At 36.0% G+C, this 14,042-nt stretch overlaps 1 protein-coding gene and 1 long non-coding RNA gene across 4 annotated transcripts in view; both read left to right on the top strand.

Moving 5' to 3' along the window:
- Positions 1–14,042, top strand: part of LOC124307415 (uncharacterized) — a 94,239-nt gene that overhangs the window by 26,619 nt on the left and 53,578 nt on the right. The window lies entirely within an intron of this gene.
- LOC124307359 (putative odorant receptor 92a) lies at positions 7,255–13,443 on the top strand. Of its 2 annotated transcripts, none has more exons than XM_046768969.1 (6): positions 7,255–7,651; positions 7,890–8,296; positions 10,009–10,108; positions 11,290–11,382; positions 11,494–11,652; positions 13,065–13,443. In XM_046768969.1, the coding sequence occupies exons 1-6, from the start codon at positions 7,358–7,360 to the stop codon at positions 13,128–13,130; spliced, it is 1,119 nt and encodes a 372-aa protein (XP_046624925.1). In that variant the 5' UTR covers positions 7,255–7,357; the 3' UTR covers positions 13,131–13,443. The 2 variants fall into 2 exon arrangements, with proteins under 2 accessions (XP_046624925.1, XP_046624924.1); XM_046768968.1 differs by having other exon boundaries at positions 11,290–11,391.

Here is a 14,042-nt window from a genome sequence, read left to right as displayed (position 1 = left end):
AAGCAATATAGGACAATGTTGAAATCATGGACATGTTGCTCTGTACCGTAACGTGTGCGGTTTCCTCGAAGCCTTCGACTTGTGGGAACACCACGTTATTGTTCATGTCTTTACCTTCCGACTGAAAAATGGAGAGAATGATTTAATTAAAAGGAGTTTCTCTTACGGGTAAAAAGAAGGATCAGTCTCGTCCACACGGAAACATCCTGATACATCTAATGCTTTTCGCAGACTTGGGGGTTACCAAAGCTGCCTTTTCAGAGACAAAGGTTTTCAAGCCGTTGCTCTCTTTTTAGAAGACGCGAAGTTGCCCCAGTGCCTTCGTCTATTTCACTGACTCCAGATTTTACTCCTCACCGTCTGTTAGCCTACTGGATATCGATTAATATGATAAGTAATCGCAATCACGCAAACAGATGCGTTGATTTTAACAACAGTTTTAATGAAGCAAAGTCGCAATACAAACTAGACATGAAACAAAACGTTTCCAAAAGATCTTATAAAAGAAAAGCTAAATAAAACAATATAAAGATATTACGTAGAATTCATTGGTTCTACTATTAGGTTTCTTTTATAAGTAAAATTTTTGTGACTCTAATTTATTCTATCATTTAAATTGACTAACCAAAAAAATTCCCCATCATCCTATTTCCCTTTACTCTGTCTTTGAAATTTACAAATGTGCTGTGCTTCTGAATTTATTCTCGTAGTGAATCTATGTTCGACAACGAATTTTAAATGAGCTCCGCTTCGTTCTAACGCGTGCGTGACCGTGAATCGGCATAGTTCGGTTCGAAGCTCGAAGCCGGTCCTAACACAATTTAATTGAAAGGTACGTAAAAATTAATCAAATACATACCGCTTCAATCATTGTGATGCAGGCTTCATAATATACGTATTATCTGCGAGGTTTCATGAAACATCAATCCCAACTTAAAACGAGTCCTCAAAGTTCCAGAATTCAATTCCCTGCGAATAATGGTATCAACGCGAGTAGAATTATTAACGTCGAACGTATGCATTATTACCCACGATCCGATGTGTGGCTACATAGGTTTGTATGAATTTAGTCTATACTACATATTTCATTGATAGTTCCAGCCCGCTAATGCTGCGTTGGTGCTGTCGGATATTATTGTATTTTCAGTATAACAAATTTTTCTAATGTCCGTCGTATATTAATTAAAATTAGTCATTGAAAAATCCCCACAAACTATGTTTATTGAAAATCAGGTAAAATCAGTGAGATTTTGTTATTCTACAGGGCTAATTCTTGTGAAATTTCGTACGTGTTCGACAGACGCGAACTACGAAGGGTTCTTTTTAAACTATATAATTATAACCAGCATGCTATGAAATACTTCTTCCATATTCGTATTGTACAATACATTACCGATTTAATAATTCTTCAGTGCATGAAGTTTGCGAATTGTAGATCCATAATTAGTGAACAGTAGTACGGACAAGCAACGGTGTGTTGTTCCTGATGGCATATCAATGCGTTTGGCGAAGAGCCATATTTTTCCGAAAGATTCGAGGCAGTCAATGGATACAAGTTGTACGAAATCCGAAGCTAAGCCTTATCAATTACGACGAAATCCGAAAAGGTTGTTATTGCGTTTGTCATTGCCATTTTGAAGTCAACGCTTGGGTTAAAACGTACAGCCTCGTTTGCCTCGTTTAAAACGCAACGCGATCGATACACTAATTCGTCTTCCTGACCGTTCGCCTACAATTGAAGCTGAAACCTCAAAGAAATCTACCAATATGCCACACGTAATCCACTCAAGGCAAGTCACGTTGGAAAAGATATCACCGAGTGCAGTGTCTTTGTCGATCAACTATCGCAAATGAGTAACTATTCGAGAGATTCTAGAATATACCGTACCTTTACCTGGTATACCTTCTGTACCCAAGAATGTATAGGCATCCAACGAAAGAATCGATATTACACCGATGGAGATAGAAATGTCTTCGCCGTCTGCAATACCAATTGACACTACCTGTACAAGTAAAATACATTGAGAAAGACCTACCGGACAAATGTGTCCCGGGAAACATACGCGCAAAAAGTACACTACCGAAGAAACAATTGCAAAAGTCCTGCCGTTTATTGCTAGGAGACGACATTCGAACGTCAAAGTTAAGTCCAAAAGGAAAACGACTGTATTCGATCGGTAAGGATTTACAGACAGCGCAATATAGAAACAAGGAAAAGTTTACAAGGTACGATATTCAAGTATGCTTATACTGTTTTCAACTGGCACTGTTTTACTCTGTTCCGTTCTATTCTGCTCCACCGAAACAGTAATTTTATCCACTGTGCAGTAGAACAGAGGAGAACAGAACGGAATATTGCAAGCTGAAATTGCTGTACGCATCCGAAAGCGCATCTGCATATTCATTCCCGAGCGTGCTCAGGAAACATAGTATGAGTTGATCGTAATGCTTGGCATTCTCTAATCTGAAAATCTCAATGGTGCGTATTCTCGAATATTTAAAAATCACTATCTGAAATGAGCAGAATCTTATTTTTATACTATATTCATACACATGTAAAATAACACACATATTTAGAAAATTTTCATGTACTCAATTAAGTACCACATATTAGTATAGATTATTTATCGACTTGATCAATTTTCGTTTTATATATACCATTGTATCCTAAGGGGATGCCTCGATCTGACCGCCAAAATTGCAAGCCCTATTAAGGGATTTTTTCAAATAACAATTTATATTATACGATATATATATTAGACCTGTCCTTAAAAAGGGCAAAATCGAATTTTCATGGTCTTACCCCCCAAATTGGTTCGAAATAATTCAAAAAAAAAGTCCGAATTTTTAAAAAAATTTCCTTCCATATATACCCACGCCTAGGAAGCCTTACTTTTTCGCATAAGAAAAGCGTTGGTTTTTCGGGATTTTTAATCATTTTTTTACCGCTGTCGTAATTATCAGCTAAAAAATCGCAAATTCTCAGAGAATGTTGACAGTTATGTTACCTTTTTGTCCAATTTTTTGGAATTCGATAAAAGCATTTTTGGGCTAGATCGATCGACTCTTTTCCGCGTTTTTAGAGAATAAAGATGTATGTAAGATGAGAATATATATATACACATATATATTGTTACAAAGGGTGAAATCACCCGTTTTGTTCCCTTTTAAATGATCTAGTAGTCATCATAGATAAAAGACGTTTATAAACCTCTTATGTCTTTAAAAAGAATAAGGTTGCTGCGTCAACCGAAATTATTGTAAGAAACAGTCAGTCTCTAGACTTTAAAAAGAGAGCTTGTCTCCAAATACATCTATTTTCTTTCTAAAATATTCCTTGTTCGTGAGACTTCTTTGGCTCGGCGTTCGCTTAAATCGCACAGAGAACTCTTTGATTCTCTTAGACCTTTCTTAATTTCCCCCGTTGTAACAATATATATATATATATATATATATATATATATATATATATATATATATATATATATATATATATATATATATATATATATGTAAGTTTGACGGCCTCCAAACTTATTGTTGGCCGTTTACATGCGCGAGTCCTAGGACTGGTCGACTTAGCGTGGGCGTTACGAACGACTGGACTCGAGAGGAGCAGTCGTGGATAAACTATGCTGCGCCATAGTCGCACACATTTCCAACTTGTAGAATACCAACAATTTGTGTTCATTTAGGTAAGATCTGTATAGTGGTATAAGTTAGTCATAGTTATATATATATTGTACTAAATATTTCTTTAATTATAGCGATTATTGACTGCAACAACACGTGTTGGTTATCTCACCCTGCCCAACAATCATCATTGTTAAGTCTCTACAATAGAGAACTTACATATATCGATATATATATATACATCACATGTTTAAATTTATTTTTCTTTTATCAAACCCAGGCACCGACGTTAACATAGTTCGAAGCACACTTTGTGCATGACTGTGTTCTGAGCTATGGAATGAAGAGTTAATTTATGTGAATGTCGAGTTTAATTAATACCCGGACTCGGTAGCATAATTTTCAACTGATTTCGCTACCCTTGGAGCGGTCCTTGCCTGTTTTCAAGCCTCAGGCAAGCCCTTGGACCGCGCAATCCGCGGCGAGATCTCGTCGATGTGCTTATAACTCGGTCAATATTTCAAATTCGAAATTCAGTCTTAAATTAAAAAGTAAAAAAAAAAAACAAAATAGAAAATGTTCACACTTCGCCGACCCCTCGCCGAAAAACAGTTGCTATTTCTATGCTAACTGAAATTTTGCCACAAATGTTCAACTGAATATACAATAAGGTGTACTGTCCACGATCTAACAGTTTATTTCGGTAAATCTACGTTTCAATATTGTAAATGAGCAATACAGATTTTTTTTCGCGAAAATAGATTTTTTAATGAAAATTTAAAAGCATATTTCCAAGATACTGTATTTTGAAATGGTAGAGAGTTTCAATGTTGGCACTTAAAAAATATATTTCTTTTGAAGATTGAATTCACAAATTTTTAGATAGAAATGAAAAACAGGATTTGTGATGCGGTAGGTGATTAAATCATTTCTTTAATTCGGATATGAGGAATTTTTTTAATAACTATGTAAATAATCAATACCTGAATATTTCACAGATTCCATTCCTTCGTTCGTTGCCTCATCAGACCCTGAAGGGCCTAACTCCTCTGAAATATGATCTTCCGTTTCAAAATCGACCTCATCAATTTTTGGGTGTAAATGAAAAATTTGGTGCATTTCGTCTTCTTCAGCGCTTCAGCGATGCTCCAATTTCGGAGACTGTGCAAGTTTCCTTTTTGATATCCTAAATAAAAAAAATCCTGCAGTTTTTTTGTCGTACTTACCTTTCAATTCAGTAGTACTTATATGAAAAAATAAAAAAATGTAATTCCAAGCCAACACTTTTACATAATTTTCTGACGTACTAATCACACGGGGAGACTTTGGATCCCGGGAAAATACGTCTGTATAAATGGAATCGATTGCTACAGGCTCACTAAAGCAACACCAAACCTTACAACCGTTAGATCTGTCTAGTAATATTTCTTAGTGATTACAGATAGTGACACAGATTTTAAGTAGTAAGTTCCAAGCTACGTACCCGTAAACTATCTTGGGGTCCCACGGACCCCGTGATCACAGCAGGTTAAGGGGGTATTCTAGTGTAGAAATTTGAAAAAATCGATTTTTTTTTATATTTTCAAAGCTTAACCTTTCAAGAATGTGTCCTTAAAAGGACAAGTCAAAATTTCAATTATTTTCAGAGATATAGCTATTTTAGTGACACGTCTTCAATACTGGCTCGGCTGGAACGAATTTTACTCGAAACTTTAAACGCGTTTTTCTCAAAACTACATTTTTCAAAACGGTTGACATGATTTCTCAAGTTCTATTGAACCGATTTACTTGAAATTTGGTGAGAATCTTCTCAATACATGTCTCTATCGCACGAACTATTATTATAACGAAATAATAATTTTTACTATTTTTAAAAAATTCAGAAACGTCCAAAACAGTAAAAAAAAACGTATTATTTTTTCGGACAGCCGTAATTTGGCAAAAAAAAATTTTTTTTCGATTTTTTTTTAGTTAGTACGATAGCTGCATTTATGTAGATTAATAATCTTTTTTTTTTTTTTTCTGATTTTGAAAATGCTTGCAATCGTGACAACATTGGCGCGCCATTTTTTTTATACCCCCCACTTCAACAACTCATAGCACTTTCAATTTTGTATTTTTTGACTTGTTTTTTTTTTTGTAATCGTGAAATAATAATAAACGCCTGATAAAAAAATGGATGGTAAAAATATTTTTTGTTTTTTGTTTATAGCACTTCAAAAAACACCTCAAATTCATGCCTCTACACTAGAATACCCCCTTAAGATGGTATGGTATAAAATAAGTTGCATCGACATAGGGATAAGATTTTGCAAGTAGTGTAGGAATGGATGTTCTGCTAGGAACTGTGAAAATAAAATCGCAATCGTTCGATCTACCTGAAGCTATAAAAATTGACAGGGTCGGCATTATGCGAGTTACATCAATCGTATTTTTTTTTCATTGTAGTACCATAGAATAATCTGCTTCAGGGCATTTGTAATTAAGGGACCATCTCGGTGTAAAATTTTTTGAAAATATTTTTGTCTGCGCCATTCGTAGTATAAAAATTTTCATACGTTCATTCATTAAACTCAAATTTTATTACATTTAATTCCACATCTTAAACGAGAAGTTTTCAAGCTACCTGGTTCAAACTTTGCCACATCATTCTTCACACTATTCCTTCGCGTCATATTGAAACTTTTTTTTCATTTAGAAATATCATACTTTTACGAAAGAAAAACTGTCATAAAAAGAGGCTCAATTTGACACTCAATTTTTAAATGGTCGCCATTTCGTTAATTTCAAACGAAAAAAAGATCCTCCTTACGCCTCTACAGTTTTTTATACTGATTATCAATCTTTTGTTGACTTTTTTTTAGACATAATTTAGAGGAGTAAAATCGTTCCCCTTCAGACGCTATTTTTTTAGGCATCATGTTGCACAGCCGAAAACATGATATGAAAAGAAAAAGTAAAACATTCAAAAAGAATTCATGCGCAATGTAAGTCGTTTGAATAAACGAAAAAAATCTGACCGATTATCGAATTTCATTCATTATGAAAAAAAAAAAAATTAAAATCAGCAACTTACATATCCGTTACGCTTAAATGGTCTCGTGACGCATCTTTCCAGGACGTAATTAAAACATTTATACGTCCTTCCAAAACGTTAAAAAAACGTCGTTTTCATATCGCGCGATTCACAACAGCGAAATATTCTAACGGGCTATGGATGTCGTTTTAGCATACAAATGTAACCCGAAATAATCTCCATTCATTTGAACGTGACGTTACTCAGATCTCACTTTGACGTCTCCGTTTGTCCAATTATACGGAACTCGGCGTCTATTTGCAGCAAGCTGTGGTAGTTAAGTTTAAATAATTTGATGCGATATCTCAAACATTCAAGCTAGTTGTTGTACTGTAGTGTTGCCAGAGTTAATTATTTCTGAAACTTTACTGTTCGCTGATCGTCCTTACCCGCGTGAACTTTTCACTGGTACGTTCATGTAGCGATTAAATTTCAACGTCCGATGAAATGCGAAGTGTGAAGACAAGGACATACAACGGAAATCGATTTATCATCGCAATCGTTGGATACAATATGCTTGTCATCAGTTCGAGTGAGAACTCGGATATGGTGCAAGTTTTGTTCAGTTGGACGGAGACTTGGCAAAGATCATCTTTTCTCCAAGTGGTCGGTGCCTAACTGCGCAAGAGGAGACTACGTGATTCAACTATGTTTGGAAAAGTAAAGCTTGAAACAGCAGTAAGATTCATTATGATGTGCACCCGACTAAGTGCTTGTTTGGCACCTTCAACCAGTGCCTCAAGTTTGGAAATAATTCTACACAAAGTCTACTGGTGGATTGCCCTCTGCATTTCATTATCATTCAGTTTACCAATAATGTACGATCTTTATTTGAATCGCGATGACGTGAATAACATCATGTTGAACATGGCCGAATTGTGTCCGATTTGTACGACGACCGTAAAATTGTTCCTATGCAAATACAACGAACAAAAACTACAGGTTCGTGAAAATTGTATACATATAAGCTGCGGGGATTCCACGTGTATAGTAAACTCCTCTGTTCGTCAAAGTCTAAAAAGTCGTCCATGCCAATCTAATTGCACTTCTACAATTATACCTGCATACAAGTCCGAACTGATTGTCATGATTTCAACATGATTTGGGGCTAGTTATTTTTGATCTTTGTCAATATGATTCGTACATTCAGATACGTATATAATTTTCCCATTTCATACAGGCGTGTGTTGCGGAATTGGAACACTTTGTGGCAACAGCGAGTCGGCGGGAACGGCAACTCCTGCAGCATTACGTAGACAGGTGTATTTCGGTTCATTACTTCATGTTGTTCTGCATCGTATCTACAATCTTTGGCTTCAGCAGTGTGCCTATATTTCTTCCCCAGCCATACCCAACGCACGCGACATATCCTTTCAAAGTCGAAACAGATTTGCTGAAAAACATGATACGCGCTTTTCAAATATTAGCTATTGTCCAGACTGCGCTTTTCGTATCAATAGATGCTCAATTTTCAACTCTCATCTGGTTCACCGGTGCTCGTTTCGAACTTTTATCGGAGGAATTGCGGAAGGTTTCCGATGTAGCACAAATTCACGCATGTGTCAGGAAACATCAAAATGTGTTACGGTGAGTCATGTAGGTTACTTTTTGTTTTTGCATTTCGATCAGGTTTGGTGCTGTGTCAAAAAAAGGAAATGAATCCATAAGCCGAAAAGTATTTCTGACCAGTTTTAATTTACCTAAATTTTTAAAAATATTTTCTACTAAGAAAAAAGGATACGCCTTTGATGAAAAAAATTTCTTATCTAAGCTTTTGATTTTAGAATATAATTACAAATTTCAAATTTCAAATTTGGCATACATGTTTTTGTTCTAGTGGTTGCACCGTCAAAAGTAATGAAAATAACTAAACAAACAAATAAGTATAGGAAAATGGCGTGAAATACTCTTCAAACTGATGTAATGAAATGTTTTTCTTGCAATTATTTGGCTGTGAGTTTGGTTAGTCGAATTTTTTGACCTTACTTTTCGCCAACGTCTGCCAATTTTAAAATTTTGAAAAAAAATTTAGCTGTATTCGTTTACTGATTGTAAAATAACCCACCAATTTTTTAAATGGCTTTCTCTCTCTCTTTTCAAACGTTATGAAAACGTTGGTGTTCGCCGTGCTCGCTCACACGCTGTAGCACAAGTACCAACTGTAAACCGCACCGACGAATCACGTTAGAGTGAGTCGAATAGCATGCGTTTCTCCCTTCTTGTTACACATTCTCGTTGCATTCACAAAATTAGTCCTACCAAATGCCACATACCTAAGAAAGTTCAGAGGCTACACATCAATTTGTAACATATTCTACTATATTGGCATTTTGCGGGAAAAATGAGATTTTCGAGAAAAGGGATACTTCTTTTCCAAATTTCAGATTTGCGGAAAAAATGGCCACTTTTATTCCCCCGAATGAGGGAAAACAGTTACGAGCGAAAAATATGCCATTTTCGTCGGACTTTTCAGGTTAAAAAGATTGACTTTATGGTTGAGTCGGGAAGAAATAAAGTTTGAGCAAAATATTCAGGACGATATTGAATATTCCGGATTCTACGATGACAAATCGACGCACTGCCGACATTTGAACAAAATAAGATTTTTGTGAATATTTCTTCGATTTCGAAAGAAAAATTTGTATTTTCGACATGTAAAAATACCAAATGAAGTATGAAGTATAACTTTCAATACTTGTTGAACGATAATTTGAAAAAGAATCCTACACAATGATGCGTGTCATCGAAAGGCAAGAAGATTGAATTTTTTCAAAGAAATTCCATCGTAGGTCCGTTCCGAAGATCGGTAAGTTAATGAATAATTAGTAAATGAATACAATCGTATTTATTTAGAATTTTGAGATAGGCAGTTGATGGCAAAAATAAAGGTCAAATTTATGCAATGAAATTCATAGCCAAATGGTTGAAATAAAAAATTGTGTCACGTTAGTTTGAAGCGTATGCCACTCCTTTTTGAATACGTCTTTGTTCTATTACCTTAATTACTTTTGGAGATTTAGTCACTAGAACAAGAGCGCGTGTGCCAAATTTTAAATTTCACTCTAAAATCGAAAATATTAGTTCCAAATTTTTTTCGTCATTCATGTATCTCGGTTTTTGGTATTAGAATGCATAAAAAAAATTTAAATCAAAACAAAATAACGAGGCGAACGAGACTAACGAGTCCTACATGACATCGCACTTGAGTTTGAATATAGCTATACGAATAGACTAATGGACGAAAATATAAAAATATCAGTCAAATACTGTGACAAATAAGCGATTTCGATGTTTTTCAGATTCGCAGAAGATGTAAATTTACTCACACGTTTTGTTGTCAGCGGTGTTGGAATCAGTACGGCCATAGGGACAATTTGTGGTGGCATACAGTTGCTTCAGGTAAATTTTCCCGGCAGCTCTGAACTCTGCTAGCATCGCATCATACGGGATTGGTATACACGCGGTATAATTTCGCACGGATCATAGTATAAAATTCGAATAGAAAAAATAACCCAAGTAATGACACACAGCGGACTCATATTTTACTTATTGCCAGCAGAAAATGAAGTCAACTACAGTCCGAACTCTCAATAGTCAGTGTCTCAATAAAAAGTTTTGCTTCACCAGTTTTTTTTTTTTTTTTTTGCACCAATTGTTTCTCCAACTACTCAAAGGATTAACCGTGAGTTCGGACTTCGTATATCTTCTTCTCAATAGTTCCATTAGCCGCAACTTTTTTTCATTCGTATTCCGAAGCATAAGACCGATCGGCACTGTTAAGAGGTAAGTACAAAAATGTTGCCGGCGAGTGCGGAGGTTATACGTATGCGGAAATTGATTCTGAGACAGCTAAATTTTCTCCATTGCCAACGTAACTGGATAGGGAGAAAAATTAGCTGTTTCAGAATCAATGTCCCCGTGTGTACATAGTGGGGAACACAAATTGGTAGAAAAATCCTCTCCTTTCATCCCTGCCCAAATCTATTGAAAGGTCAAACTGTAATCAGAGACCGATAAAAATCGCATATTTGAATCCAACAGTTATCGAGACGTTTACGAATGTCCACACGGTTGCTAATTATCAGTCAACAGTGTATGTTGACTGTGTGATAACTTGACTGTTGTTAACTTATGCACTGTTGATTGTAAATTAACTTGTAGTCATCAAAAAATATTCAAGAACAAATGTGAAATTTTCATAATTGCGTCCATAATTAACAGAGTTAGTTTTCCCATTATATTTTTGTTTTGACTTTGTCTCGATCTTGACGTTTCCGACAGCATTCGAGAACATGAGCTTGACGAAGCTTCTATTTTAGGCTTATTATAATTTAGATACCAGCTTGTTGATTTTTTTTGATCATGAGTTAAATTGTTCATCTGTTGACATTATGATGGCTTCAATTTGTTAGGTTACAGATGTCATCTCGACAAATGTTCTACTCGGAAAAGGGATGAGAAAACTTATGAGAATATTAACAGACGGCAACGATGAGTGGGAAGAGTTCGATATTTCCTAAAAATATATTATTTTATAATCTCTTCACTTGTTGAAAATAACTTACAATTTCTACTGGCAGGATGCAACAGCGATGGTCAAGGCACGATTCGTTAGTTTCGTAATGGTTGGTGCTCTGGAACTCTTCACGTACGCTTGGCCAGCTGAACATTTGGTAAAAATTGTCAGTGCAGATGAGTTTTGAACGTTAAAATGTTGAGGCATTAAATTCCAATGATACATCTGTAAACGGTAATCTTGAGTAAAAATGTTTCACATACGGCAGAGTGAAGGCGTCGGCTACTCCGCATACAGTGCAAGATGGACAGGCCAAAAGCCCGAAATGACGAATCTCCTCTTCATCATCATGCAGAGAGCCAGGAAACCAGCATCAATTTCTGTCAGTGGATTTATTCCAATGCTATCTCTAGACTTTTATAAATCGGTAAGGAGTTTATAAATACTTTTGCACAACTGTCAGTGCAGAACAAGATATTTCAAGAGCGCTGAATCAAGAGAAACCTAAAAGTTCAGGAGTCTTTCTTACAATCAGTGCTAGAAATTCAATGTCAGAATTATGGTTCATCAAGGAAGTGGAAACAAATTACATTAATCAATACACTTTGTATCTTGGACAAGTGATCAAAATGTATAATACTTACAGTTCGACACGCTGAAGCGCCATTAGTAGCTTGCTTTTCAGACTATACGATTTACAATGGTCCACTCTTATGCTAATGTCCGTTGCGAGAGTTGGTTAGAACGTATCGTGCGAAGTAAGAGTAGCGCGCTACGTTTCGTAGGTTATATTGGAAATTATTTAGTGCTAACAGAAAACTAATGCGGAGTAATAGTCTGTAATATCTGTAGGTAGATTTCCATAATAATAATTCACGACGAAACGATATTTTATCCGATTACGGAGGTTAAAGTGGCCATAAGTTATCCTGAGTTCATGTGATACCTTTGTCATGCGAATGCCGAGTACTCCTTCGGCATCTGGTGACTAGCTGCGGTACTAGTAATACATTACTCGTCGTTATAAACCCTAGTTTGCAACGGCGGGATAAGGGTGGTATTCGAAGGAATTGAAGTGTCTGACTACCGTGTTGTGACATTGCAGCGCGCTTTTCTCCACGCGTTTTACGGCGCGCTACTCTCTGTAAACGACGGAATGGTATAAGCAACAGTATTAGTGTAAATACTTGGAAACAAAAAATTGAACGCTCCGTCCCATCATGGCGACTAATTTCATTTTATGACTGACACGAATATTAATTAACGTAGCTTGATGTCAGTCGAAGTTGATAATCAAGTGATTTTCGGGTATCGTTGCAATTTTACTACAATTAAAGATCGAAAATGTCTTAAAATCTGACTGAAAAATGGTACCTCTTTTTTGTGTTTGTCAACAAATGAACAAAAAACAAATTTCATTCTAACTTGACGCTTTCATAGATATAACTATTCCAATGGGATAAATTTCATTGAAAATGTTGGTTCCGACACTTGATCGTGCTTCAGAGTGGAGGCCTTTGCGCTATCGGGAGGGGAAGAGGCGTACATACAATAGCTCTTAGGCTTATAACGAGCGAGTACGTAGGTCAGATTTAGTCAAGGTCAGGTTAGCTAATCCCAACCTAATTAGGCCCAAACCAGGTATGCTTTAGCAGAGGGTGCCTAACTTTCATGTGTAGATTAAGACGATTTTAAAGATACTGTAACACGGCAGGCAATAAGTGGATCATATAGTAATTTTGGCGGGGGTTGTATGGTTTTAGCAATTTACATGAATATATGCACTTTTCTTAGTATAGACGTTTACTACTTATATCGATTTTATTATTTTGCTTTCAGTTCTTGTCAACATCGTTTTCCTATTTCACCACGTTACGAGCGACGACTATGGCGAACACATCTTAATACATAAGCGGAGTCATCAGATCCAATAGTTTGCGGTGACATAATTGTGCCGTAGTTTGTAATTTGAAAAATATAATATGTATCCTGTACTACACTTTCACAGAATGAAATCAAATAAGAAATCAGCTCACAAGACAACTTAGAGAGTGTCAGAGGCTTGGGACTATAGTACTAATGTGGTTAAGAAGTTGCCAGTATTGGTAGACGGAACATATGTAACGGAGTGGCCCACAAGTCGTAAGATCAGTGCATATTATTATATGGATAATCAACCATAAATAAACATATTAGTGAATATATATTTGTCTCTGTTTGATACACGCAACAGAGAAAGTACTGTATCATCTACCACCTTTACATATAAATTAAAATTGTTGTGAATCGAGGATTTCTTTATTCCGAGGAATCAACACTATCGTTGAGCTACTCTGGAAGCTGCCCTCAAAGCCCTTATAGGTGTATTTGTATTTCTGTCATCAGTTTCTGTCTAAGTTGGACTGAAGCAGAACCGTATCAATCACATGATTCCGATCTAAGAAATGCCTTTATCTCAACGCGTTATATTAGGTAAAAATGGTATATCATTACGAAAGTCACAAAGTAATACAATGTACTTATTAGTCGAGGAAATAAAGCACTAAAAACGGCCCAACTGTCGATTTTTTGAGCAGTAAGACGGATTTTAATGCGGTTTTTTGCATTCGCTTCGTAAGAGCGCCTACAAACTTTGTGAACTAAATTGATTAATTAATTTTTTGAAAATGCATTATGGCATTAATAATATGCATTTTGCAAGTGCACTTCCAAGAGACACTAAATAAAAAATTTGCTACTCGGGGGTTTTTGGGGTCGCTGAACACGAATATCGCCACGGCAACCGTCTCCGAGGTACCTGGTGCCCAGGGTGGACAG

This window comes from Neodiprion virginianus, chromosome 6, assembly GCF_021901495.1.
Source record: "Neodiprion virginianus isolate iyNeoVirg1 chromosome 6, iyNeoVirg1.1, whole genome shotgun sequence".
In the NCBI taxonomy this organism is placed as follows: domain Eukaryota; kingdom Metazoa; phylum Arthropoda; class Insecta; order Hymenoptera; family Diprionidae; genus Neodiprion; species Neodiprion virginianus.
This window is presented reverse-complemented; position numbering and strand designations above follow the sequence as displayed.

Coding starts and splice junctions, on each gene's coding strand:
- LOC124307359 (XM_046768968.1), top strand. CDS start 7,358: ATGTTTGGAAAAGTAAAGCTTGAAACAGCAGTAAGATTCATTATGATG. Junction 11,392..11,493: donor CTGAACATTTGGTAAAAATT/GTCAGTGCAGAT, acceptor CACATACGGCAG/AGTGAAGGCGTCGGCTACTC. Junction 11,653..13,064: donor CTCTAGACTTTTATAAATCG/GTAAGGAGTTTA, acceptor TTTTGCTTTCAG/TTCTTGTCAACATCGTTTTC.